This window comes from Marmota flaviventris, chromosome 1, assembly GCF_047511675.1.
Source record: "Marmota flaviventris isolate mMarFla1 chromosome 1, mMarFla1.hap1, whole genome shotgun sequence".
NCBI classification, from domain to species: Eukaryota; Metazoa; Chordata; class Mammalia; order Rodentia; family Sciuridae; genus Marmota; species Marmota flaviventris.
The window spans coordinates 74,584,105-74,606,497 of record NC_092498.1 but is presented as its reverse complement, the minus strand read 5'-3'; the positions used below and the strand labels follow the sequence as shown (position 1 = coordinate 74,606,497).

The following is a 22,393-nucleotide window of genomic DNA, read 5'->3' as shown; positions in this document are numbered from 1 at the left end:
ATATCCTGATTTCAATTATTTTGGATATACGCCCAGAAGTAGTTTTAGGGTTTTTTTTAAATAACCTGTAAACTCTTTCTGACAGTAGTTTCACCATTTTCCACCCCCACTAGCAATGCTCAAGGATCCCAGATTTCCACATCCTTGCCAATACTTGTATTTTTTGTGGTAATAACACACACACACACACACACACACACACAAAAACCCTTGCTATTTTTAATAGTGGTCACATGACAACTATAAAGTATGCGAAATGATATCTCATGATTTTAATTTGAAGTTCTCTACTTATTAGAGAGTTGAGTTTCTCCAAAGTGCTTGTTGGTTTTTGTATATCTTCTTTGGAGAAGTGCCTATTCATGTTCTTTGCCTATTTTATAATAAAGTTACTTAGTTTTATTGTTGTTGAGTTGTATCAATATCAGTTTTGTCATGTTTTATTAGCTTTTGCAATATTAATTTTCTGTCCATAAAAAACGTGGTAAACTATTTTTGTTTAATATTATGACAGATGGGACATGTCACATATAATCTTCTGTAATCATACACTACCATGTTTTCTTAACCTTTATCTCAATCAAAGGCTACGCAATATTTATTCAGATTATTATGAACCTGTGTTCTCTGGGTTTTATTCACTAAATATCATCTCTGTTCTTCCTTTTATGGATTCTTGCTAATAGACACATACTGGTAAATGTGAAGCACAACACAGAGCCATATTCATAATTTTATATAATCATAGTCAGAGCTCCTGTTTATTCATCTTGAAGACGTAGACCCACTCCAGAATGTGTGTGAGTTAATGCTAAGCCTCCTCTAATTCTTTGGAAGAGGAGGAGGTTTCAGCAAATGTTTCACTCAAAGGCATCTAAGTTGAAACTAAAGGAGTTGTTTTATATCAAGCCTCTCTAGAGGAGAGAGAAAATTATCTTAGCATTTCCCATTTTGTATCACCCCTTAATTGTGACTCTTATTCCCTTACAAGAAATTCACCTTTCTTGCACTTATCACTAATTTTTTTCTAAAGCTTTTTCACTGAGATAGGTCTCTTTGGTTAAGTCACTGTTCTAGTCCATACTTATGGTAGCAAGATGGCATATGCTAGGACGTCTTTTCTTACAGTGCATTGGAGTGATTCAGCATGGAGAAATGGGGCCATCACATAAGTAGGTAGCAACATATGTGGCAAAATCAGGCCCAACTTGGCAAGGTCTAGAGAAGAAAAAAATCTATGCCATCAATCTCTTTGCAATTTTTTCAGTAAGGTTCTGATTAAGATATATCATTGCTTGTTTTGGAATCTTATGAACCTTTGGGATAATAGCTTTAGTACATAAATTCTCAGTCTTACATTTTTAAAAATATATATTTACATATAAGTGAAGATTTGCATATAAATGCCTGTATCATCCTCCGTTTGCTATTCCCCAGTTTTACAAGTGCATAACAATTTATCCAATGGAGACTGTTTATTAGACTTCTTGACATTAAACTGCAAAATGTAAGGTGGGAAATTTATAGAACTCAAATTCTTTGTCACCTGCATCTTCTTAAACAGGTGTTTGCATTTCTCATGTCAGTTTTTATTAACCCATCACATTTTAGGGTGACAAGGAATGGGAGAAGTCCATTAATAGTGATATTTCTGTTTGTGTATTCATCATTGCACTACAAGTGAATGCCTTCATCTGAAGAAACACAACTAGGAGGATCAAATTAATATACAATAATTTCTTGTCCTAGTCTTGTGAGAGCATGAGTAGTATTGGCTTCAGTTAGTGAGTATGGGAACCCAAACCTAGAATATGTATCAAGTCCTGTCAATATCCATTTAAGTATCTTCCTCGCAGCAAGAGGTAAAAAGCCAATGAATCCACTTGTCAACTGCATTCTGGCAAGGTGAGCTTCAGACTTTGTCTTTTCCCCTGCCAAACAGGGAAACTTTTGTTGACAGTTTGGGCTTTGGTAGGGATCATCAGGATGTTGTCATCTGGTACATTATTATGTGATTTAAATTCCCCTATGTCCACTCATTTCACAGGCCTAGAACACCTCTTTAAGAAAGCCACCTAGGATATCAGCTTCTTAATTCCAATCATAGTAGGTGCTGGCACAGGTTTGCTTTAGTGGGCAGCAGCATGCCTTGGTTTTTATCTCAGAACATCCACAGTGATTTGCAAACAGCAGTACCTCATATGGGAGTCCCTTTATGGTTCATTTGTTTCATTTTTCAAAACAAATAGAATGCTCCAGAGTCAGTACAAACTCAAATTTGGGAGCTTTTGTTTCCAGTTTCTATCTTTATTAATGTTGACAATAATTTTTATTAATTATTTTTTAATTATTAATGTTTTATTAATTATTAATGTTGACAATAATTAATCTTTTCCATGAATATTTTGCTATTTGCTAAATTCAGGGTAGCTGATTTTCATACAGAGTCTTGTCTCCTGCCTCTGGAACTATGCCCTTAGAGCCAGGCCAATTGCATGGAATCCTTGGGAAATTGCTCAAAAGTGATGATCATTCACCAACAGCAGCAAGCAAATCCTTAGGCAGCTCTATAACAGATCAGAGGAGGAAAGAGGATACTTGTTCATTAATACAATGAGATTTTCTGTAAATCATCTGATACAATGCTCTTATTTGTGCCATTTTTATTTCATCTTTTGAGGCAATTTCTTTGGATATTTTCCTCTCTGAATGTTTTTCTGAAACCACCCACAGCGATGAGTATTTCAGGTCTTAACATAGTCTCAAACAATTTGCTTATTTGGGCATCTGAGGAAGTACCCAATGACAAGCCATTAACTACTTATCAAAAGGAATATACCAGAAAGCAGCATCAAGCAATTTTATAGACTAAAAGTACAGGGTCAGGATTAAGTAGCCATAGAGATGGACTTTGTGTAAAGCATGACTAGCCAATACTTTTAATACCATTTCAACAATAGGACCATGTAGTCCAAACAGAATACTGTGGGTTACAACCTTCAGTGAAAATCTTGGAAATTAAGACTGAAAAAAGACCAATAGAAGAGCAAAAATATGGGTACATAAAATAGACCATCTTTTCCTCATGAATTTTATGATTTATATTTGCTATTTGAAATACAAAATTACAATATCATCTGTTTTACTCAGTCCGTGCTGGTCCTGCAAAACATCTTTCCCTGGGTAACTTATAGAGAAATTCACTTTTCACAGTCATGGAGGCTGAAATTCATAAATCAAAGGTCCCACAGATTCTACTCCATACAGAGTTTTGGTGCCACCTTCTCACATTGGCAGAAGTGGTAAATGGCACATCCTCACATGGTGGAAGGGCCAGGAAGCTCCCTTCAACCTCTTTTATCAGGATACTAATTCCATTCATGAGGGCTCCACTTTCATGACTTAATCACCTCCGGAAGAACTCACCCATATTTTCATGCTGCCACATTGGTGATTAAGTTTCATCGTATGAATTTTGGAGCACACATTCAGACCATACCATCTGATACTCTAGATATTGATATCTAAAGTAAAGAAATTAAAAATAAAGTAAGGATTTTGCATTTTACTACAATTAGTACAATATTGTATCTGTGATAAGTAGCATGTGTAAGACCATCTACCATAGCCACTACGGAAGTCAGACAAGGAGAATATTTAAAAAATCTTTAAACATAAAATCTTTAAAAAAATTTTTAGTGAGCTATAGGAAGGGAGGAAACAGGAAAGAGAACTACAAATACCTAGATAATAAAATATTAGACTTAAGCCCTACAACAGATGAATAATTATTTTAAATGTGAATAATCATCTTAAAAGGCAGACATTTTCAAAAAGAATAAAATATAACTCAATTATGTGTTATTTGTGAGGAATTTACTTCAAAGGAAATGAACCTAAAAGGACAGAAAAGGTTATACCATACAAACTTTTTTTTTTTTTTTTTTTTTGGTGCTGGGGATTGAACCCATGGCCTTGTTCATGCAAGGCAAACACTCTACCAACTCAGCTATATCCCCAGCTCAATACAAACATTTTTAAAAAATATAACTATCTGTAAATATCCATTAATATAGAAGTCAGAGAAAAGAAAATCACTAGAGATAAGAGGGGAAAGATAAGGATTTTTTTAACTGAGTCTACCAATAAGTCATATGGTCCTAAAACAAAACCATCCAAAAAAACAAGCCTCGAGAACTAACTTTGGGAAAAGGGAGGTAAATAAAGGAAGGGGGCATTGGGGCAGGAAAGATGGTGGAATGAGATGAACATCATTACCCTAGGCACATGTAGGACTGCACATATGGTATGAGTCTATATTGTGTACAGCCAGAGAAATGAAAAGTTGTGTTCCATTTGTGTACAATGAATTGAAATGCATTCTGCTGTCATGTATAACTAATTAGAACAAATACAAAAAAATCAAGCTTCAAAATATGTGAAAAAACAGACAAGAGTTGAAACAGAAACCAACCAATCCACAAGTATAAATGAAAAATACAGCAACCCACAATTCTTTCAGATAGAAAGTCAGCAAGGACAGAGCTGAATTGAACAATACAGTCAGCCAAAAGGACCAAATTTACATATATTTAACACTCCACCTAACAATAGACAATACACATTTTATGTTTCCTTAAGTAACTATGAATAATTCACCAGGTTAATTCATACCCTGGGCCAGAGCAAAAGTCTTAGGAAATTTAAACTAATTAAAATCATAATTTGTGATCTGTAACTATAACTCCTTCTAGAAATCAATAAAATACAACAGGAAAATTTCCAAACACATTTAAATTAAACAGTGATGTTAATTTTTAAATGTTTGGTATAATTCCCCAGTGAAACTACCTGAAAATACCCTTCCTATGTGTGTTTAAAACAAACTAATAAACAAATAAACAACAACAAAAACCTATGGTTGAAAAAGGAAGACTAAAAGGACATTTAAAAAAAATACACATAACTGAATAAAAATTAAATACAATATAGCAAAGAAGGTAGGATATAGTTGCCAACATGATGAGGAAAAAAAAAAACGATATCACTAAATATTGATATTACAAATGAAGGAAATTCTCAAATCACTCTCTTAAAACCCTGAATAGCTTAGAAAAAAAAAGAGAAAGAAACCCAAGGGTAGAAAGAAGGAAATAATAAAAACAGAAATCAATTAAATTTAAAAGAGGAAAACAATAGAGAAAAATCAATAAAACAAAAGCTGTTTCTTCAAATAAATCCGTAACATTGACAAACCTCTACAAAATTGATAACAATAAAACAAAAAGACATTGACAACAATAAAACAAATATCACCAAATAAAAGACAAATATCACCAAAATGAGCAATAAATTAGGGGATATCAGATGTCTTGGCCATCTGAAAACTAATGGGAAAATAAACAGAAAACTTTCATAATTTGACAACTTAGAAGAAACAGACAAATTCCTCAAAAACTACAAACTACCTAAACCGATCCAAGGTAAAAATAGATGATTTTAATAGTCACATAACTATCATAGAAATTGAATTCAGCCAGGTGCTGATGAGGCACGCATACCCATCATGATCCCAGTTACCTGGGAGACTAAGGCAGAAGGATTACAAATTTAAAACCATCTTGGGCATCTCAGCAAGACCCTGTCTCAAAATAAAAATTTTAAAAAGGGGGACTGTGATGCAGTTCAGTGGTAGTGTGCCCTGGTTTCAATCCCCAATACTAAAAATAAAAAAGGAAAGCAGAAAGAAAGAAACCGCATTTGTATTTTTAAAACATACAATAAGGATATCTCTAGCTCTAGATAGTTTCACTGAATAATCATATCAAACATTTAAAAATTAACATCACTTTTGGAAATTTTACATTATTTCCAAAATAGATGTGGACAGAACACTCCTTAATTTTTTATGGTATTAAAATTTCCCTGATTTGAAAGCCAAACACAGTATCCCTGCACCCCCTGCCCAATGCCAATATCTCTCAAGAATTCACACCCAAAATCCTCAAAAAAAATTGGTAAACACAGTTCCACAAAAATTCATAAAAAGAAGCATTCACCATGACCAAATGCCATTTATTCCAGGTATACAAGTTGGACTAAACAGTTAGACCTCCATGTAATACATCTATCATAGCAACTGTCTAAAAAAAATAAGTCAAATAACCATATCAATTGTCCCACAAAAATAATTTAACAAAATACAATTCACGATAAAAAAAAATGTTTTCAGCAAGTCAGGAATAGAGAGAATTATCTCAATTTGGAAAAAGAATCCATAAAAACATCTTTGGTAGGGGCTGGCGATATAGTTCTGTGATAAACTGCTTGCCTAGCATGCAGGAGATTCTAGGTTAGATCCCCAGCACAAAAAATCAACCAAAACCATACAATCAACACTATACTTGATAGTTATACTTAATATATTATACATGTATTGATTTGAAGTCTCAAAGTAAGAAAGATGCTGTCTTAAAATTTGTCTACAGAGTTAATACAATGCCACAGCTATAGCAATTTTGGCAGAGAAAGAAAAATAAGAAAGAATAGAAGAGAATAATGTAGGAGGAAATCTCTACCTAACATTAATATTTACTCTATAGTACCACACACACACACACACACACAAACACACACACAAATATATAACCATATCACTATTGTCATTGGCTTTTGGAAAAGAGGACAATACAACTCCCTTTTCACGAGCAAATTCATCTATGGAAAACATACTTTCCCAGAATAGAAAGGCTACAAAGAATATTCAACAGGCAATGTAAGATATCAACTGTAGGTAGACATGCATGTTTTTTGATGGGATGGTCAAAAAGGCATCTATGGAAGGTGACCTTGGAATTGAGACCCAAAATGACAGAAGAGGAGCCCGTCTTGTGAAGAGTGTGGAGAAGTACAATCTAAGCAAATGAACTGTGGTCTGGTTGCTATTTTGTTGCCCTTCTTTTATACCTGTCTGTAGAGTCATGTATGCCTCCTGACTTTCTGCTGGATTTAGCCAGGCCTTGAAAAGATTAGTCATTGAATAAATATTTCTGATTAAAGAATAAAGACAAAGGGACTTCAAGCACAAATGGGACTTCGTGAAATGTTTTGGAACAGACTCAAAAATACTGGAAAAGAGAAAAGGCTGTTTTAGGCCAGTTGGATCAAAGAACAAAGAAAAGACCCATGTAAGAAAGATGGTCAGTCTCAAAACAGATGGAATGTAACCTTGGGTGAATTGGAAATGCCTCAAAAAAGTAAGATGACTTAGTTTTAGTAGTTAGTATGACTTAGTATCTAAAGATAGAACTTAACCTCTGATGGTCAAGCCACCAGAGAACCATTATAAGTTTACAAACAATAAATAGAATAGCAAAAAAGAATTTAAACAAGACTATTCCAGAAGATGTGGATAGACTGATAAAAAAAATTCATAATTATGATTTTCAATCGTTATTGTCATGAGTATATAAAAATAAAAGTTATTGAAATGATACTAAATAAAGATTGCATCTTAATATTTTTAAGCATTATTCTAAACACTCCATATGTACTTATTTCTTCCTCATAAACTTCTATGAGGAAAGTATTATTTTCTACTTTCACAGATGGTAACTAAAACAAAGACAGCTACGAAAATTACCCATTCACCCCAAGAAATATGATGTGGAACTGAAAACTATATTCTCAATACTCTCTGCTACCCTTCAATAATAGCCTTATGGAGAGAGTGAGATTTTAGAGTGTTTCAGAAATGGATTGGGAATGGATACTTGTACTCTTATATACAGATTTCAAATTTTACTCTAAGATTTCTGAGGAATGATTTGAGCTCTTTATACCAAATATAAGCGTTTAGTTATTGAACAATATCATCAAGAATTTGATTTTCAAAATAAACAAGACATAAGAATTTCAATTTTCTGTATATATTTTCATTGTGTTCTTTCTACAACTTTCTTTGCATCTAGGGCCCAAGCTAGATATTAAATGTTTCTCTCTGCATTTTTTTTTTACATTCCACTATTACTCACTAACAATCTGTCATAGTTACTCTTTGGGAAGTTTTCTTTCAATCTTATTTCAATTTTGTTGAATTCAAAATTTCTGAACACCTTTGATTTATACTTTATACTGAAGTATATAATTCTACTTAAATATAATGTGTTTAAATTAAGGAAAATACCCATGAAATACTACTTAAAAGCATGCTCTTTAGAATTAGTATACTTGTTTTAGAAAATTATCACTCCAAAAAGTATATAGTTAAATGCCATTTATTGCCTTAATTCAAGAGGAAAAAAAGTTCTGTCGTATTCTAATACATTTCTTCACTTTTCTCTGCAAAACACCCTCGTGCCTTTATTATTTTTACTTTCAATTATAAGTCTATATTCCAATTGAATAATATGTCAAGAATATATTTTAAAGCATTTTAAAACTTTTTCCTTATATTTGACTTGTTATTCATAATCTAATAATTTTCAACTATTATGAAAAAGTAAATTATTCATAGAATCTATTATGTGTCTCCTTTCAATGTCTCCCTTTAATGTAGTGTGATCTAGTCATAATTTTCTTTGAGTAGGTTAATATTTAGGTACAAATTTTTGATGTTCTACAAATACTATATTGATTGCACACTATAATGTTTAATCAGCTTTTCTAAATAGAGATGCTCTTCGTTTTTCATATTCTATAAGATGTTTATCTCTAAAGAGTCAGCTATACTGCAAATCATTGTACTTTGCTTTTTCCAGTATTATCGCATAATTATTGATTGTCAGATTACTTTTAACTTCCTGTTGTTAATATATACTACATCATTTGAAAGTATTCATTATAGTAAAATCCCTAAAAGTAGTGCATTATATCCATTCAATCTTGTCTTCTAGTTCTTCTATTTCATATTTTTATATGAATGCTTATCAAAAAATAAATCATACAACAAATTTTCAGTCTGTTAGTGATGTAATTAATCACTAAGCACATTCAAATGTAGAATAGGTGAGAGGTTATAAGATCTTCATTCCTACTTTCTATGTTTTAAGGTTTTCCATGCCAAAGTAAACTAATATCTATAACTCAAATTCTGCAGAAATTTGCTAGGCACACACTCTAATGAAATCAATCACTGAATAACCACTCATGTTATTTTGTGACTTTTTTTCTTAAATGAAAGAAATTGACTTACAGCCCCAGATCACATGCAGTATATCAAGAAGATTACATGGTTTCTAAATGGGTAAATTAGCTTTCATGGCTAGCAAAATCTATGTGAAAATTTACTCGTTTTACATACCTTTGCCCTCATTGATTCATAAACTTGAACGAAGTTAAAATAGAAATAGAGACACATTAAGCTTCTCTGAGTCAGTTATTCACATACCTTTAATCTTAATTATATTGGTTTGCCCTTCTCCTGTGGCTGTTAAATATTATAGTATGCAAAACTATTCCTGGGACTATTGACAAATATGTCAAACCTTATGTTCATCAAAACTGAACTAAGAGTTCTGCATCTTGGCATGTACAGTCAACTCTAGGCCTCGAGGTCAGTTTCATGGAATTCTGTGAAGTCAAAGGGCAAGGGCAGAAGCACCTGAATCTCAAACATAGGAAAAGCAGTTATGTGCTCTGCCTCTTTGAAGCTCTTGTGGTCACAAGAAACAGAAATGGATTTTATCATAAGAGGGGTATTATCTGAAACCAACCAGAAGAAAGAAAACACAGTCATTTGAACAGGAAAACTGTAATAGGAAGAATTATTACACTATGATAGAGGAGTAGGTATCAGGATGTAAGGAGAACCCTGAAGGTTAACATAGGGCTGAGGAAAGTGTGCAATGAAAGGCAAGGTTGGAAGGAAGATTGCAGGGGGTGGAAAGTCACACTTTGTTGGAGCAGGTGTAGTTGCAACACCTTGGAAAGTTTGCTAGGTCCCTCAGGTCAGAGCTGGTTCTCAGTGTGTAAAGTCAGGAAATAAGGTGGTAGAAAGCCAAAGTTTACACCAGGTGTATACAGAGGTAGTGGGAAAACACGTGGGTTAAAAATACAGCAGGCTGTGAAAAAGTAATCCTCTAATCACACAGATGTAGTAAGACACAGAATCAGCAACACACAGAAAAGACCCCAACGAATAATTTCTGGCTCAAAATTGTTCTAAAGCTGAAAAGACTCTTCTACTTGATCATGCCTCCTTCTCTTCCCTGCCCTCTATCCCACATATATTCTTATGACTCACTTTCAACACAACATTCCAGGTAGCTGGTACCAGTACTAGTAGGGATTATAGCTGTTGTACAAAATGAAACTTAGTTTCTCTCTACAATCCATTGGGAAAACAATAATTATATAAGGCTGAATATTTTGATTACAAATGGCATAATCTTCATCTTTTATAACCAATAAGGATTGTTAATAATAAGAATGTGCCTGAATAAGAAGAACTTCTAGATATGGGGATGCAGGTACTCATAGTAATCCTCTGCATCTCTTAACTTTGCTCTTCTCTCCATGCCAGATTTATTCTTCATCTTCACATTAGGTCAGTCAAAAACAATTCACACTTTATACCTTATAGTCATTAGGAGAAAGAGTTAAACTCAGTATTCTGAATGCTAATTCCTAAAATCCTTACACAGGATTTTGAACAACCTTACCTAATTTGGATGATCACTTTTGGATTGATAAACTGTAAAAGGGCCACAGAGGTGTATTCCAAAATTTCTCTTTCCCTCCCCCCATAACCATAGGTATGATGGAAATCCTCATAAGAAAGGGCTATTGGTCATCAGTCTCATACATAACCGTTATAATTGTGTGGCAGGATATCAAGTGTCTGGATAAATAACACAAATTTCTGGATAATTTCCTCATTCTCATATGCAATAACTTCATTTAAAAAAATAGTTGATTGTCTTGGGTAAATATTACTTCTCTCAAAGCTCTAGTAATTATTCTCCTTGGTATATTACTGCTTTTCTACCACATCGTCCCACCCATGAAAGAATTTAAATCATGTAAAAAAATTTGTGAATTCAAATTGAAAAAACCTTGTTCAAACTACTATAAAACCTGAATACTTGCATGTTTTTGAGAAATTCAATCATTTTTTTAACACCCAACAATCCCAATCAAATATCTTTGATATTTTAGCTGGTATGTAGAAAATAATTGAAATGAGTATGACAAAAATATCAATCAAACTGACAGTACCTAAGACTGAAATTATATAGTTTATAAGGAATATAAAATTCATATTACTGGAAATCTATCATGAGTGAAAGCATTTGTTTCTCTTAAAAGAATGTTTTTCTCTGTAACGTAATGCATCATGTTCATTTGTTTAGCAAGTCCTTTTTTGTGTTTTGGGGGAGATTAAAAATAAAATTCTATGCAACCATACTTGTCCAATGTATCACAAATTCTGAAATAAAACTTAGCAACCATCAAAAAACCTTTACCATGGCTTTTCACTATAGACTGCAAGGTGATATAAGCTTGGCTGCTCCATGAAAAGAACAAACAAAAAAATGATATGGCAAAAGCTCCCTCAGGTATATCAATTTCATGTATAAAGAAGAAGAAAAAACATTTCAGACAAGTATTGTGTTCCTTATGCATTAATTGACACAGGCATCAGGTAAGCAAACCAGCATTCATGGCTCAATAAAATTACTGAAGGTGAAATAATTCAAATAAATTAATTCCAGATGATAACTATCTTAAGGATAATTGTCATTAACCATGTAATTTCATTAAAAAGGAAAATGCCTCCAATCTCCAATCTAAATCTTATGACTTTAATATGATGATGAAGTAAGAAGTCAAATCAGTAGTGGTTGCATGGCATGAGGAAGACCAGGTGAGCTGTTTAGCTGTGAGTAGGGAACAAGCTAACATCTATAAAAGCCATTGAAATTTGTCAAAATTGATATGAAAACCAGAAATGGATTACATATTGCCGATTAGTCTAGAGACTCAAATTCTTCCAAATGCTAAAACTTTGCCCACCTGGGGTTCCTAATATGACAATGCTGCTGGAGGACCCCATCTATATTTAAAGATATGTTATTACACTTGTTCTTCAATATGCTCAAATACACTAAATACATAGCAATTGATTCATAGTTTCAAGTAGGAAATAAATTGAATGATGAACTTTACTTTCTATGTAATTAATTAACATTTCTGGAATAGGTATAATAATACATTATTTTGGAAGGTATAAAAATTTTTTGTTTGTATCTTAACAGCAAGTGTTTTCTTTCTCTTTTTATTTACATATGACAGTGGAATGCATTACAATTCATATTACACATATAGAGCACAATTGTTCATATCTCTGATTGTATACAAAGTATATTCATACCAATTCATGTATTCATACATGTGATTTGGATAATGATGTCCATCTCATTCCACCATCATTTCTAACCCCATGCCCCCTCCCTTCTCCTCCCACCCCTCTGCCCTATCTAGAATGCACCCTCCCTACCCCACTATGGATCAGCCTCTTTATATCTGAGAGAACATTTGGCATTTGCTTTTTTGAGATTGGTTAACTCCACTTATCATTATCTTCTCCAACTCCACCCATTTACATGCAAATGCCATGATTTTATTCTCTTTTATTGCTGAGTAATATTCCATTGTGTATATATGCCACATTTTTTTTATCCATTCATCTATTGAAGGGCATCTTGGTTGGTTCCATAATTTAGCTATTGTGAATTATGCTGCTATAAACATTGATGTGGCTGTGTCCCTATAGTATGCTGCTTTTAAGTCCTTTGGGTATAGACCAAGGAGAGGTATAGCTGGGTCAAATGGTGGTTCCATTCCCAGTTTTCCAAGGAATTTCCATACTGCTTTCCATATTGGATGCACCAATTTGCAGTCCCACCAGCAATGTATGAGTGTACCTTTTCCCCCACATCCTTTTGCCAACACTTATTGTTGTTTGTCTTCATAATAGCTGCCATTCTGACTGGAGTGAGATAAAATCTTAGAGTAGTTTTGATTTGCATTTCTCTAATTGCTAGAGATGATGAGCACTTTTTCATATATTTGTTGATTGATTGTATATTATCTTCTGAGAGGTGTCTGTTCAGGTCCTTGTCCCATTTATTGATTGGGTTATTTGTTGTTGTTGTTGTTTGTTTGTTTTTGTTTTTTGGTGTGTAGATTTTTGAGTTCTTTATATATCCTAGAGATTAGTGCTCTATCTTGTGTATGAGGAGTAAAAATTTGCTCCCAAAAAAGTAGGCTTTCTGTTGACCTCACAGATTGCTTTTTTGTTGTTGTTCTTGTTGAGAAGAAACTTTTTAGTTTGAATCCATCCCATATATTGATTCTTGATTTTAATTCTTGCACTATAGGAGTCTTATTAAGGAAGTTGGGACCTAATCCCACATGATGGAGATTAGGGCCTACTTTTTCTTCTATTAGAAGCAGAGTCTCTGTTTTAATTCCTAGGTCCTTTATCCACTTTGAGTTGAGTTTTGTGCATGGTGAAAGATAGAGGTTTAATTTCATTTTTTTGTATATGGATTTCCAGTTTTCCCAGCACCATTTTTAAGAGGCTATCTTTTCTCCAATGCATGTTTTTGGCGCCTTTGTCTAATATAAGATAATTGTAATTTTGTGGGTTAGTCTGTGTCCTCTATTCTGTGCCATTGGTCTACCAGTCTGTTTTGGTGCCAATACCATGCTGTTTTTGTTACTATTTCTTTGCAATATACTTTAAGGTCTGGTATAGCCATGCCACCTGCTTTACTCTTCCTGCTAAGGATTGCTTTAGCTATTCTGGGTCTCTTATTTTTCCAGATCAATTTCATGACTGCTTTTTCTATTTCTATGAGGAATACCATTAGGATTTTGATTGTAATTGCATTCAGTCTGTATAGTGCTTTTGGTAGTATGGTCATTTTGATAATATTAATTCTGCCTATCCAAGAGCAAGGTAGATCTTTCCATCTTCTAAGGTCTTCTTTGATTTCTTTCTTTAGGGTTCTGTAGTTTTAACTATATAGATCTTTCACCTCTTTACTTGATTCCCAAGTACTTTATTTTTTATTTTTTGAGGCTACTGTAAATGGGGTAGTTTTCCTCATTTCCCTCTCTGAGGATTTGTCATGATATACAGAAATGCATTTGATTTCTGGGCGTTATTTTTATAACCTGCTACATTGTTGAATTCATTTATTAGTTCTAGAAGTTTTCTGGTGGAACTTCTTGGGTCTTCTAGGTATAGAATCATACTATCAGCAAATAGTGCTAATTTGAGTTCTTCTTTTCCTATGTGTACCTCTTTAATTTCTTCTGGTTGTCTAATTGTTCTGGCCAGTGTTTCAAGAACTATGTTAAATAAAGTGGTGAAAGAGGGCATCCCTGTCTTGTTCTAGTTTTTCGAGGGAATGCCTTCAAGTTTTCTCCATTTAGAATAATGTTGGCCTGGGGCTTAGCATAGATACACTTTATGATATTGAGATATATTCCTGTTATTCCTAATTTTTCTAGTGTTTTGGAAGGTATAACAATTTTAAAATGCCACATAAGCATAGTAATTACATAGGAATTCTTTTTGCAAGACAGAATTCTTTACTACATAAAATTGACTTTTATTAACTGAGTAGATAGAGTTACATAAATATTTATGCATGTCTTCATTCTTTCTCTTTAAGGAACTATACTCTCTTGTAAGAATCCTTCCCTGTCCATTTGGTTGGAGTAAGGTGGACAAAGTATTTAGTCCATGTAGTTGGAAGTGGGGCACCCTAGAGTTTAATTCATATAGTGCCTTGAAGTGAAAACAGTGATGTTTGGTCTATGCAGTTGTAGTGAGGTTGGATACCTGTTCTCTGGGCTCCATGGGGATACACATTATTCAGGCAAATCATTAAAGTGTTCTTTTCATCCAGCTACCACAAAAGATCAAAAGTTGTATCTGTGAAGTGAGCAAAGTCATCTCAATTCTTACTTAGACCTTTAAGGGTCTTAGGGGAAAGTACAATTTTTATGCAGTTGCCATAATAACAAGATCTGATTGTGAGCTTCTAATGACCATGCATGGTTTTGTTTTCTGATATAGGGAAAATCTGAAAACAAAGTCAATAAAAAAAAGAGGTAAAGGTAGGTTAAATCAATAGGGTAAAGTAGGTGGGGGAGTTCTGTTTACCCTAGAATCAACGGTACCTGAAATGTTCACTGGACTTTTATTTTATTATAAATGGAAATGTTGTTTAAGCTAGTTCAATTTGAACTTCTATTACATGCAGCCAGAGTCCTGCTGAGTACAACAATTACCAATTAAGATGATCAAAACACAGATTTCTACAAAGTCTATTCAATGTGATGTATTGAATTATTTAATAAATGACTTAAAGTAATTTAGGGGGAATAGAAATATTTTCCTATTGTGTCTACTTTGTGTTAAACTCATTCTCTCAACAACTATTTATTGGATACCTACTATGATTCTGACACTGTGTTGTTACTAGAAATACAGCAATGAATATGATTTTCTAAACTCATTATAGTAGTTCTACAAGATGTTAAAATCCCCTTTCTGGGGGATCACTTCCTAACTGCCAAGAACTTTAGCCTCTAAAGATCTAGACCTCAGTCCCTTCCCAGGAATTGACTTTGGACCAAGGAGTTTTCCTGTTTGAAGTTATAGCTTCTAAACCATCCTACTCAGTGATTGATTGGTGGAGAGCAGCAAAGGCTTTACAGTTTTCTCAATTGGTACTACATGTTGGTCCCCAGGATCTATGGTGAATATATTCCAAGATCTACCTCCTGTGTGGATGACTGAAATCTTCAATATTACCAAGCCCTATATATGCAGTACTATGTTTCTGTTATATGTCTGGCAGTGTTGCCACATGATACCAAGTTAATTTGTCCTTTCATGCTTAATGTCCTCCTCTATATCACTATTCTTGCACTCTGGAGCCATTGTTAATTAAATTAATGGTTATTTGAACACAAGTACTTTGGTACTGCAACAGTTAATCCAGTTATCCAGATGGCTATGATGTGATGACTAATGGGCAGGTAGTATTTACAGAGCTGGTAGGCAGGACAAAGTGATGACTCACATCCCAGGTGAGAGGGAATGGGATGGCATGAAAGTCTATCACAATACTCAAAATGCATTCCGTTTAGAACTACAAATTGTTTATTTCTAGAATTTGTTATTTAGTATTTTGTAACTACAGTTGACCATAGGTAACTGAAACCATAGAAAGGAAAGAAAAACCATGGGGAAGGGAGGACTTCTTTACTTCAAATGGCATTCTAGCTTCCAGAGTCTTTTCCTGGAATAGACAAGCATTCTGTTGTCATTTCATCACAGTTTAATCTCCTCTGGCCAACTCAGCTGCCCTCACCCTTCCCAAAATAAACTTCTCATCAAAAAAAAAAAAAAAAAAAAAATCTGTTTACAAAGGAATTTGACCTCTATCACCCATTTAATCATTATTAGATGTTTTACAAAATCTGTATAATAGTAAGTAAAGTTTTATTTATTCCAGAATTATCCAATGAAATGTGGATAAAATAGAAACATAACTGGGAAAGGTCAAATGGCACAATTCTTATGATGAAATAAAAGATAATTTTAATGAGCTTGAAGCAAGAAGGATTTCTTAACATAATCACTAACACTAAAATGATTTATTCTTTTGTGTTGTTGTTGTTTCAGTGCTAGAGTTTAATTTCAGGACCTCATTGCATGCTAGGTAATTGTTCTATCACTGAGCTATATACCTAGACCTAGAATTTAATTTTTTAATTATATTAAAATTGAGAATCTCTGTTCATCAAGTAATATCAAAGTAGGTAAAATTAAAAACTACAAGCTGGAAGAAAATATTTGGAATCATATAAATAATAAAGGATTACATTCTAGAATATTAACATCCCCACCTTAGTAATTTTTAAAAAACCAAATAATCCATAAAAAAGACCAAAAACGGATCAGTCACTTAATGTCAGAAGAAAGTTTAATGTTAAACATTCATATGAAAAAGTCTTTAATCAACCTAGTGCTCAGGAAAATGAATATTAAAACCAAAATTTGATAATGTTTTGTTAACTTCATGGACAACATTTACTGTTTCTGAAAATTCTTGATACCATAAGGATGTACTGCACTGTGCATTCTAATAAGCTGGGGATATTATTATTTTGCAGATTTGAACATAACAGTAAACTATGTTCTAGAAATTTCATTCTTTTTTATTTGTTCTTATTAGTTATACATGATAGTAGAATTTCTTTTTTAAAATTTTTTTAGATGTTGATGGACTTTTATTTTATTCATTTGTTTATACATAGTGCTGAGAAGTGAACCCAGTGCTTCACACATGCTAGGCAAGCGCTCTACCACTGAACCCCAGCCCCAGTAGAATGTATTTCTACACATTATATATGTGTATTTTTGTAAGTATGTGTGTATATATATATTATAACTTCTCATTCTTATGGTTGTACCTGATGTAGAATTACATTGGTTGTGTAGTCATATATGCGCAAGGGATAGTAATGTCCAATTTGTTCTACTATCTTTCCTATTCCCTTCATTCCCCTTTGTGTAATCCAAAGTACTTCATTCTTCCCTACCCCACCTCCCCATTGTGAGTTAGCATCTTCATACCAGAGAGAACATTCAGACTTTAATTTTTAGGGGACTGGGTTATTTCACTTAGCATGATATTCTCCAGTTCCATCCATTTACTGGCAAATGCCATAATTTCATTCTTGCAATTACGTTTTTTAATTCACACTGTGGAGACTTTTATATGTGTTCTAGGAGACTTATTCTTCCTAAGAATCGTTCATGATAGAAAAGTCTAGAAACACAATAAAAATGAATTTATTTCAGTTGTACAAAGCAAAAGAGATGAACTTTAGACCATTGTGTTGAGTGAGAAAAAGCAGAATTACATTATGTACTTTTCTAAACTTTAAATTAAAAAAAACTAAGCAAGATATTGTTTAAGAACATGAATATTTAGTAAAACTTTTTTTTTTCAGGAAAGATTTATTTTTTTCAGGATGCTGCTAACTTCCTATACAATAACACAAGGTTTGTATCCTGGAAGGGAAGGCAGATCATTAGTATTGATAAATGTTAGTTCTTGAGTTGGAATTTACAGTTTATTCCTTTTATTATTATGCTTCATATTTTACACATATATTGTATGCATATCCTCTCATGAATATTAATATTACATAACTTTTATACTCATCAACAAAAGAGAATAAAATCATGGCATTTCCAGGTAAATGGATGGAATTAGAGAATATAATGCTAAGTGAAGTTAGCCAATCGCAAAAAAAAAACTAAATGCTGAATGTTTTCTCTGATATAAGTATGCTGATTCATAATGTGGTTGGAGGGGAAGCATGGGAGGATTAGATAAACTCTAGATAGGATAAAGAGTGGTAGGGGAAGGGAGGGGCATGGGGGTAGAAAAGAAGGTGGAATGAGATGGACTAGTACATGTATGAAGACATGAATGGTATGACTGTACTTTGTGTACAACCAGAGATATGAGAAATTGTGTTCTATATGTGTAATCTGAAATGTAATGCATTCTGCTGTCATATATAACAAATTAGAATAAAAAATAATTAGTATAAAAAACTGCTCACATAATTCGAATACTAATTCAAACTATATATACACATATATATGTATGTATATATGTGTCTGTGTCTGTGTGTGTGTGTGTGTGTGTATATATATATATATATATATATATATATATATATAGAGAGAGAGAGAGAGAGAGAGAGAGAGAGTCAGAGAGAGAGAGTCATAGAAATTTGAACTCTGACTAAATATTGAATGATATTAATGGATCACTGGGTTTTTTATGTATGTATGGCATTATGATTATTATTTTAAAAGTTCTATTATAGATATACACTAGGGTAATATCAAATTACACAATTTAATGACTGGGTTTTGCTTCAATATAATCTGGAGGCTGAATGGAAATAGGAGGAACAAGACTGGGCATGAGTTGATCATTGTTGCAAGTGGGTATGAGAAACAAAGAAGTTCCCATATTATCCCTTCTACTTTGGTATTTGTTTTAAGTGTCCTTAATAACAAAAAAAGCAAGAAATAAAGTTAATTTCTTTCCTAAGAAAATGTCTCTTAATTGCTTCTTGTGATTCCATTGAGTTACCATTATTCTATGTTTAAAAATGCCACCTTTACAGAAAGGCAGTATCAGTTTCCTCTCTTGACTTTCCTTTTTATCAATAATTTATCCTACTCCTCATTGGTTCAACCAAAACTGCTAAAAATGAGGCACTTTATATCAATATTTAATAAGTTATCCAAGCCTACTACATGTCTTCCAACAAAATGCCTTCTGCTTATCTCACCTTATTTTTTGAATGGTCTGTCCCACTTAAAATTTTCATCAATTCAAATACTGGGTGGCTCTCATTACTTACAGGGAAAAAAAAAGTCCAAACTTCTTCGATTAGTGTTCAAGCCATCCCCAATTGTTCGTTTTTGCCTTTCTAAATGTTCATTTTACACCATCTTTTACAAACTGCTCCATCCACAGACCCCTACATGCATTAGCACGTTTATTCCCATGTTCAAACCCAGCTAAATAGCTTTTCCTTTCTTTCAAAATAAGTTTTCATCAGCTAGACCTCCTTAACCTCTCCAGTCAGCAATCTCCCTTCTTGCTGGAGCACTTTCTTGACTTTGCATTTATAATGCATTCCACCTGGATTTCCTTCTAATTCATTGATGTACCTTCTTCTTGGTATTCTTTCTGATTTGTTTTTTATTTGTCTTCAAAACAACTTGAAACCCAGGATTCTCCCATACCTCATTTCTCTTATCTGCAAAGAAACCTCATCATATTCCATGTTTATTATTTATTTATTAGTGACTTCCAAATCTGTATCTCCATCTCTGTTTTTTCTCTTGAAATTCAAAAGGCAGAACAAATGCTTATTCTGCCTATATTTGTCAAACATTTTTCAGGAAAATATTAACCACCATAAGCATGTCCTTTGGGAAGTGACTTAATTCAGAGAACTAAAGAATGATACAACTTGTGCGCCAGGCCCCTGTGCCCTGGTGGGATCCCTGGCTTGGAGCTTTGCTGACACTTAGCCTCAGTTCTGCAGTGGACCACACAGTGCTGGCCATCAATGGCATGGAAGTGAACAGCAAATTCATGGCCAACGGGAAAGAGGAGGTGGAGTACCTGGGCAATCCTGTTAATTACTGGGTGTCCATTCAATTCAGTCAGCCCTGCCTCACCTCCAGTGAGAAGCTCGTGCTGGCCTCCATGTTCCACTCAGATCAAGTTTGTGGTGCTGGCAGATCCTGGGCAAGCTGCAATAGAATCTCATCTTCAAAAAATTTATGAAATTTACTCAGACTTTTCCTTCAAGAACCCATTCTACTCCCTGGAAATGCCCATCAGGTGTGAGCTGTTTGACCAGAACGGGAAGCTAGCTTTGGAAGTGGCAGAGGAAGCTGAGACTTTTGGACCTGAGTCATAGGTTAAATCTACAATGGACCCCCAAATTCTGAGAGATCCTGCATCATGGGTTTTATTGTTTCCACTCCAAAGAAGATCCCAGCAGGCTTGTTCTTGTACTTGAAAATGGGAGGATGCTGAAGTCTTGTACTGATCCCTGAGCCTTAAGGGTATGGTTTCTTCATTTCTGTAGATGTCATGGTCCTACTTCCCAACTCTGCACAGATTTATTTATGGAGGAAGTAGGCCCATAATTGCTATAATAAAACATTCATTTGATCCAGGAAAAAAAAAAAAAAAAGAAAGAGAGAGAGAGAGAGTGATACGACCATTGGCAGAGCTAGGGAAGCCACAAGTAGGGCCAAATCAGAATTTGCACTGAACACAGAAACCATTGCTAGTAGTTTCAGACACTTGCAGCACTCAAGTTTGTGACTCTCAGCAGGACATCTAGAAGCCACTGGCAAAAAAACAAATCCCATGCCTTCCATCTCTAATGTCTGTATAGTGACCTGCATCTCCCACCAAAAAATAATGGCTTCTCCTTTTTGCTCTCCTTCCAAATCTTACACAAGAGTTCTTCATTGGCAAAACCTAAACCAATAACTGCTGACATGTGAGTCTGAGAGATCCATGTTTTCTACCCCCGCCATATAGAGGACAATTTAACAGGGTAGAGAAGGCTCCTTACTTTTTCCTAGTATGGCAATTAAACCCTGGGACGTGCTGCCACTGAGCTACATCCCCAAACCTTTTTATTTTTTATTTTATGTTAGAGTCTGTAAACAAGTCAAGATGGCGCCTGGCATTTTGCAGAGGGAGTGGTTTGTGAAGTAACACCAGCGAGCCATTAAGTGTGGAGATTCCTTATTGGTTGACTGCTGTATCTAGTTTATGTTAATTAAGATAAGTTGTGTGTAATGTATATATACCCCTCCTGTCCTACAATAAAGGGCTACCACTCCTGCTGTATCAATCTACACAAGTTGCTCATCACCCCCCGGTTATTTTGCTGTAGCCAGACTGCGGCAGATGGTGGCCCATACGGGGAGCCCCGGGACACTCGGGGGTAAGGGACAAAAAAAAAAAAGCCTGCCGGTCCCTAGATAGGACGGGGGCAAATCTGCTCGTCCCTAGGCAGATAGGGCGAGAGGAAAAATGGCCATTTTGAGAAAACGGAGAAGATTGATACAGTATGTTTGTGTCTTGTTTTCTCTCAGTGTATTGTATTGTCTTTGTGATGAAAATATGGAAGGGGTATTAAGTAAATTGATAAGGGAAGGAGGCACCCCAGTGGAACCAAGAGCAATTAGGGCATGTGTTGATAAGAGCCCAGGAACTCTAGTCAGAAAGAAAAAGAAAGTTCAAAAGAAGAAGAATTATCAGGAAAAAAGTTGCAGCAAAAGGCTATTACTGAATACTTTTCGTTACCGGAGGGTGCATGAATCAGCCTGGCGGCTGCCAAGTGCGTGAGCCAGTTATGGCACAGCAAGGACTTTCCAAGTGGCGGCAGCCGGCTCTTCCCCGCCCCCTGCCCGGGGAGCAGGACGCCACTGCGAGAGCCCAAATCCAAACCTGACCCGGAGGCACGGTCTCACAGGTTCTTGCTCCCTGTGCCCAGTGGCAGTTTGAGTCTGGGACACTTCCTGGACTCTTCCCAGGGCCACCTGGGACTGCCCGGGATGCTGCAGGCGGAAGTCCCTGAAGTTTGATCCATTTCCAAGGCCAGTAACTACAATGGTTCTCCCACACCTGGAAGCTAATGAGTAATGAGCGCCATTAAGGCCTATTTCAAATGTAAAAAATCTTGAGATAATGTACTAAATTGTTCAGAAGGTTGTTTTCTTAGCGCCTGCTGG

The 22,393-nt window shown here is 34.6% G+C and overlaps 1 protein-coding gene across 1 annotated transcript in view; it reads left to right on the top strand.

The window, feature by feature from the left end:
- LOC114090458 (uncharacterized) overlaps positions 1 to 20,556 on the top strand; it is a 46,227-nt gene extending 25,671 nt beyond the window's left edge. Inside the window, exon 2 of the mRNA XM_071607351.1 lies at positions 20,219 to 20,556. Coding sequence (XP_071463452.1) covers positions 20,219 to 20,556 — 338 coding nt within the window. The remainder of the gene's footprint in view (positions 1 to 20,218) is intronic.
- The last annotated feature ends 1,837 nt before the right edge of the window (positions 20,557 to 22,393 follow it).